This window comes from Cinclus cinclus, chromosome 8 (genome assembly GCF_963662255.1).
Source record: "Cinclus cinclus chromosome 8, bCinCin1.1, whole genome shotgun sequence".
In the NCBI taxonomy this organism is placed as follows: domain Eukaryota; kingdom Metazoa; phylum Chordata; class Aves; order Passeriformes; family Cinclidae; genus Cinclus; species Cinclus cinclus.
Window position 1 is genome coordinate 2,877,704 of NC_085053.1, and position 7,107 is coordinate 2,884,810.

The 7,107-nt window shown below is 65.4% G+C and overlaps 1 protein-coding gene across 1 annotated transcript; it reads right to left on the reverse strand.

Annotated features, from left to right (window-relative positions):
- Positions 1-50: 50 nt before the first annotated feature.
- KIAA1614 (KIAA1614 ortholog) lies at positions 51-6,827 on the reverse strand. The gene is made up of 9 exons (XM_062497299.1): positions 6,239-6,827; positions 5,588-5,651; positions 4,289-4,438; positions 2,461-3,689; positions 2,256-2,385; positions 1,373-1,577; positions 888-1,000; positions 558-742; positions 51-244 (listed from the first exon to the last, which is right to left on the reverse strand). The coding sequence occupies exons 1-9, from the start codon at positions 6,825-6,827 to the stop codon at positions 51-53; spliced, it is 2,859 nt and encodes a 952-aa protein (XP_062353283.1).
- Positions 6,828-7,107: the final 280 nt, after the last annotated feature.

Sequence of the window (7,107 nt, forward strand, 5' to 3'; positions counted from 1 at the left end):
TCTCCCATCACCGGGACATCCTCCTCCTCCAGCGAGGAGCCGTGCCAGGGCTACCGTGGCACCGGGCGGTGCCGGAGCACGCGCAGGGACAGGGTGTCTGCCTGGAGCAGCAGCTCACGGATCCGGGCCAGCCCCAGCCCCGAGACGGTTTCGCCGTTGACCTGCAGGATCTCGTCCCCCACGCCCAGGAGCCCCGCGTAGAGCTTGGCTGTGCCAGCATCTGTCATCTCCTGCACATAGACACCTGTGGAGGGAACGGGATGGGTGAGAGCCCTTCCTGCCCCCGGGGTGCCCAGGGGCTGCACAGAAACAAACCTGTGATAAACAGCTTTTGGCGTGGGCTGTGTGTCCCAAGCCAAGTGTCGACGGACACGTAGGATTGTGCGTGGCGAAAGCCACGCATGGCAGCGTCCCCCCACCCACATCACCTCTTTGGGGCTCAGCAGCAATGGAGCAACCCTCCTCACCCGTGCTGCCCAAGCTCGCCCCTGGGGTGGGACGAGAGCCACCGTGGAGGGACCGTGGTGTGCCAAAGCTTTGGGATGATCCCACAATACCTGTGTCAGGCCGGCCGTGTCCGGAGGTGATGGAGAACCCGAAGGCGCCGTGAGGGGGTCGCTGCAGCTCCAGCTGGCTGGTGCCATCAGGGAAGACTCCGACCACGCGCCCCACTGCACGCAGCTGGCCGGGCGCCCCGATGTCCTCCACGCTCAGTGAGCGCTGCGGCCCTGAGCCCCCCTTCCTGTGGGGAGAGGGAAGATGGGTGAGTGGGGACAAGGGAAGCTGCTGGAGACCGGGTGATGCAGCCCCTGGCTGCACTGAGCCACCACTGCACCCCAGAACAGCCTTCCTGGGCACCTTCCTGGATGTGCCAGGCCCCGTCCTACCTGTCAGCCGTGGCTTGTGGCAGGAGGTAGGCGCTGGCACGGGGTGCCTTGCCCAGCTGGGGATGCAGGCTCTGGATAGAGGCAGCTTTTTGGGGCTGGCTGAAGGGTGACACCTGGGGAGAAACACTTGACTGAGACGGGGACAAACATTGTGCAGCACGGCAGTGCTTCACCCACTGATGTGCTGAGAGAGTGGAGGAACCTGGGACATCCCACCCCCCTGGAGCACTCCCCAGCTCACTGCTGAGGAGGGATGAGCATATCTGCGCTTCCACTACCACCCCTCTCTCCCTCCTTCCCAGCTGGCTCCAGGCTTTTCAACCCCAGCAGGTTTGGGGTGGCGCATCCCCCTACACCCCTCCATTACCACCTGAGCCATAAATCCATACTCAGGAATACTTCATCCCAGCCCAGCATCCTTTCCCTTGCGCCACCCCATGGTCTCCCCACAGGCACCCCCCACATGGGGCGATGTCCAAGCTCACCAGCTGCAGGGACTGCAGGGACGGTGACTTCTTGATGCTGGGGCCGCCCCGCGGGGAGCCGCCGGGCGCTGGGAGCTGCTCCATGCTGTAGCAGCGGAAGCGGCCCAGGCGCTGCTTGGTGCTCTGGCTCAGGCTGCACAGAAGCTTCTTCAGCCCCGACGCCGAAGCGCTGCTGCCCTTGCGGCTCACCGGCCGCCCCGGCTCCCTGGGTGGAGAGGCGCGGTGGTCACACACCGCGTGTCTGGGGGGGCAGCAGGACCTGCAGCTGCCTCTGGACCGGGGGTGCATCCTGCACCCGCCTCGGCAGCCTTGAGAAGAGCTGCAGCACAGTGAGATCAGCGTGCACGGTGAGATCAGGGACAGCCACCTCCCCGCAGCAGGGACCCAGCACACACAAGTTTGTCACTACCCAAAGTGACCCAAAGGGCTCCTTCTCTGTCTTCTCCATTATTTCAGAGGTTTAACACCTCTCAGAAGTCCACTGCTCTGCCCCATGGGATCACATCCTGTCAATGGGCTCAGAGGACCCAGCACCACCTTAGAATTTTCCTGCTGGGCTGAGACATGCAGCACCAGGCACAGGGCTGGCAGGATCGCACTTGGAAAGCCCCAGGGCAGCAGATTTTCCTCAACAGGGGAGAATGCGACACCAGCGAAACACCTCAGTCACATCTGCTCGAATACCCCTGGCAGAACCAGATGTGGGGAAATGCAGCTCCCCCACAACCACATGGGCAACACATGGGCACATTGCAACCCCCATACTGTGGTTTCTGGGAGGTTTCTGAAGCCAAGGAGCTCAACCCAGCAGCTCCTGCAGTGCCCAGGAGGGATGCTCAGGCCTGCATGGTTTGGGATGCCACAGCCACCCGTGCTCACTCACCCATGTGGCACTCTCCCAGCCGGGTGCTGCAGTGACTGCGCTCCCGGCACCCCAGCACCTTCCCCAGCAGGACGAGCAGCCTCGGAGGGCACGGGGGTGACAGGGCTGGCAGCGGGGTGTGACAGCGAACCTGGAAGCACAGTGAGACAGTCACACGCCTGTTTCATTGGGGACCACCCCAGCACCCTACGCATGGGTCTCTTACCTTTGCCCATCCCCGGGGTGCTCTGCCCGTGGGTGTTGTTGCAATTGTTGGTGGACAAGGCACGGAGGGGGCTCCCCGGGAGCCACCTGGAGCTGCAGGGACCCCGCCGCTCGGCAGGCCCCGCCTTGCCCCCGGGCTGCGATGGAGTGGCGCTGCCGGCATCCGGCTGCGGGCCCTGGACTCCTTGACTCGACACCTGGTGGCTGCTGCTGGAGAACAGGGCTTTCCTGCAAGGCACCTGGGCGCAGGCCTTCTTGGTAGGAGGGGGAGCAGGGACGTGCGTGCCTGGAATGGGGGTGCTGGTCCTCAGCTGCGAAGAAGGCTCCAGGGGCTCACTGGAATGCTGCGGGGGGCGAGCTGTGTTTCCCACTCCCTTGCTGTCCCCCAAATGTCGACGGGGCTCTCCATTTTCCCATCTGCTAGTTCTTCCTTGTGGTGGGGTGCCAACAGGCCCTGGACCCGAGTCCCCATCCTCAGGGGCACCGCTGGCCACACACGTCCCCTTCCTGGCCCTCGCCTCTGGCTGCGGGGCAGCACGGGTAGTTCTGTGGTCACGAGCCCGGGGGTCCCGGTGCCCCCGCAGGTGGGGGCTGCGGGGTCCTGCCTCCTCGCTGTCCGTCCTGCAGCCGTCAGAGGTGTCGGTGCTCTCCAGGGCCGAGTCCACCTCGTCAATATAGGTGACATCCCCGATGTAAGTCTCTTTGATCTTCTCGGTGTGGATGCGCTGCCGGGAGGGCAGGATCCACAGCGGGGACCCTCCGGGGCCCAGAGGCCTGATTTTAGGCTCTGTCTGGGCTGCGCTCAGCCCTCTGCCATCCGCTGGGACGCTTCTTTGTGCCGCAGGGCTACGTTTGGCCACGTCGGGAGCAGCCTGCGTGTCCGCGACCCGCCCGGCGGCAGCACCAAGGAAGGAGCCGCAGGCGCTGCACTTGCCCCCGGCCACGAGGTCGCCACTGCGGGCTTTGGGCTGGCCAGCGCCGTCCCCCGGCTGCCTGCTGCCGGCCGGCTCCGGCGAGGGGAGCGCCGAGCCCAGCGCCCGCCGGTGCCGCAGCTGCAGCCGCTCCAGGTACCGCACCTCGGCGTCCCGGGCCGACTCGTCCTCGAAGCGGACGCGGGACGGGGACGGTCCCCGCGGCCGCCGCGGCCGCCCGCAGCTCGACTCCCCGCTGGACGAGTCGCTCAAGCTCCCGCCGTCCCGCGGGGCGACGCTCGGCCTCCCGCTGGGCTCCCTGCCATGGGGACAGACAGACGGACGCAGGCGAGCTGCAGGGGCTGCTCGGCAACCCTGGGAAAGCGGGGCGGGAGGGGGAACACCCAGTGCAAAAGATGGGGCAAGGAGGAAAGTCCGCCTGGTGCTCCCTGGCTGTGTACAGCCCTGCTTCCCTCCAGCCTGAAGCTGAAATCCGGAGAGGCTGCGGCGCCTTCCTGTTGCCACGGCTCGACCTCCATCGCCCCTTCCCTGCCCCGAGGCGTGTGATTTATCATTCCGGGAACACCCCGTCGCACACGACCTGGCGCACGGCGAGACGCCGCTGCGGTCCAGCCTCCAGCAGCGAGTCTCTCCAGGGAATACGTTCCCCCTCAGGTGGGAACCGCTATCCTCCCACCACCGATACTTCCGCGCGATCACAAAACGCAGTTTACCAAACGCCTCCCAAACACAGTGTGCAAAGGGGTCGGGCGCACCCAGGCCACACCGCAGCGGGTCGGATCCCGGCTCCACACGCGTGCCTGCGCACATGTGCCCGCTCCAAACACCCGGCTGCGGCTGTGCCTCAAAGCGGGACAAAAACGGGGAACACCTCGGGGGCAGGAAGGCGGCACTGACCTGGGGTGCGTGCCGGCGGCGGGGAGCAGCAGGATGTCGTGGCTGGCACGCAGGGGGTTCGTCCGAGCCTTCATGCGGGCGCGCTGCAGCAGCTGCTTGGCCTGCTCGTGCCGCGGGCTCAGCTCGAGCTCCTGCCCGGTGACAAAGGCCCTGCGGCCCCGCAGCGGGGAGGGGGATTAGGAAAAAATAACAGGGATTAGACGTGCTTTAACAGTGACGACGAGGCTGCTCTGCCCAGGGAAAATGGGGCTCGGCCGCCATTCACGGGTGGGCTGGCAGCCGCGCCGGGAGATGGCCAGGCAGGCACCCCTCATCCCCCGGCACCAGGTGAGACTTTGGGGGCAGGCTCAGCACCCACACCGCTCGGGCACAGGCTCAGCCGAGGCAGTGCTTTGTGGCACGGGCATCCCGGACGTGGGCAGGGAAACGGGGGCAGGCGCTACTTCCCATCCCCACCGGTGTAAATCCCACGGCGGTGGGGAGGTTTGGGGTGACCCCTTGGCCTGATCGTCTTGCTGCCTTCCCTTCCTGCAGGGGGGTCTCTCCCCGCACCCCCAGTCCCCTCTGACTGCAGGGTGAGGAACCTGTCAGCTCTCCCTGCTGCAGCACTGCCTTCCCGGTTGGCCATGGCTCTAATCCTCCTGATTAAAATAATCAGCTCAGGCAGTCTCTTCGGGAAGCCTGGCCTTAACCTCTTCAGTGCAGCACAGTGGACACACGCTGGCACCCACAGCAGCACCATGGGAGGCCCCGTGCTTCCCCCAGGCTTTGCTTGCCCTGGTCATGGGAGGTGCTGCATCCCCAGCTCTGCCTTGCACCCCCATCACTGATTCAGCTGCCAGAGCAGAGCAAAGTAGAGCCAGTGACCACAATACTGGGGGGGGGGGGCCTTTCCCTACTCACTGTTCTACCCTGGGCAGCCCCCAGCCTCTCACCTGCCTATGCCACCTCCTTATTTTTAGTCCATACTTCTAAGGTTTTTCATTAGTCCAACAAGATTACACACTCCTGCCACCTCGATCCTCTTAAGCACCTGGAGCAAATTTGTGTCCCATCCTCTTCCCCACTTCCCTTCCTGTCCTGGCGTCCTGGCAGGGACTTCCTGTGCTCAGACATCAGGAGGACACCCAGCTCCTGTCCCTTGTCATACCAAAGCATCCTCGGGGTCCACACACATTCCCTCACCAGCTGCCCCACAGCCCTTCCCTGGAGCTGCTTCAAAGGGTGCAGTTAAAATACAAGACTGGGAAGTAGGAAAGAGAGAAAGGTCCATTTCTGCCACACAAGGGACTAACTTACCTGCAGCCCTCAGCATCCTGCAGTGAAACCCCCGAGTCCCAGTCCCCGTCACTCACTGGCATCTCTGAAATGCAGGACAGGGAACAGCATTAGCTTGGTTGGATGGCAGCCCCCACCCTCTTCACAGCACACCACATGCATCCCATCCCAACACCCTCCGCAGGGCTGTCCCACCAGTTGGGCTCTGGGAGATCCCAAAGGAGTGGAACACGGGGCAAACAGCACCTGGCTGTAGGTGTGGGACTGTGGGGATGAGGCCATGGGGTCACTGAGGCGGATGCTATCAAAGGATAAAATAATTATCTCTTCTGGGGGCAGCTTGCAAAGGGACAGTACTGACCACAGACCTGGTGCGCCCCCAAAACTGAGTTTCTTGCTCTTGCTTTTAGCAGTAGAATTCCTCACCAGGATACCAGAGGGGACAGACTGGTATCACCCACAGCGTCTTGTGAACACCTCCTACAACTCGTAAGCATCTCCTACAACCTGGTGAAGGGGATGGGACAGCCCTGGGGTGTGAGGCGGCAGGGAGCTGCACCCGCAGTGGGGGAGGCTGGAAGCTGGCCCTGAGGACTCCCATCATCCCAAAGGTTTCCCCCGCCACTTCCCCCAGCTGTCCTGAAAGAGCCACCACCTCCCCAGAATACACACCGGGTGCGGCAAGGCCCAGCACCTCCTGCAGCAGCCGCCGGTTCCTCTCCACCCGCTCAGCCAGAGAGAGCCTCCCCCAGCTCTCCGCCGTGCGGGGGGACACAGAGGGACGCCCCCAGTCCCGCAGCGGGGTCCGGCCCCCTTCATCCAGGGAGGGTCTCTCATGGGGGGAGGCAGAGCGCCAGGACCTGCCGTCCCCCTCCGGAGGGAGCTCGGGGCCGGCCGGGACCCTCCAGAGCCCCGGGGTGCCGGCGCGGGGTGCCGGGGCGCTGCCAGGGGCAGGCTCCGCTCCATCCAGCAGCCCGTCCGTCAGGTAGGTCCGGAGCTGAGCCCGCGGCTCCACCGCCGCCCCCTCCGCCCCCGGCTTCCCCCGCCGGGGCCGCGGCTTCTTGGGCGAGGGGCGCTCGGGGGCAGCTGCGGGGGTCCCGGGCCGCCCGCCCCGCTTCTCCTTCAGCGCCTTGACCTTGCCCTCCAGGACGGCGTGGGGGCCGTGGGCGGGCTCGGGACGTTCCAGGGGGGCAGGGCTCCGGCCGTGCTGCTTGGGGGGCCGCGGCAGGCGCCGCGCCTCGGCGGGCGGGCTCCCCTCCATGAGTCCTGCAGGGATAAAAGCCAGGGCGTGAGCCCTGCGCTGCCCTCGCCCCTGCCGGCACCCACCCTGGGGCCTCCGCAAAGGACATCACCCCGCCTGCCCTGGCCGGGGGGGAAAGCGGGCAATGCCACCGGCGTGTGCCTGGAGGGGAAGGGGACAGGGAGGTGACACAGCACCCACCCACCCACCCACAGCACCGACACTCTGCCAGCACCACTGGGGAGCAGGAAGAATGGGGCAGCAATGCGGGGTCGGTGGATCCCCAAAGCGGGTGCCCACC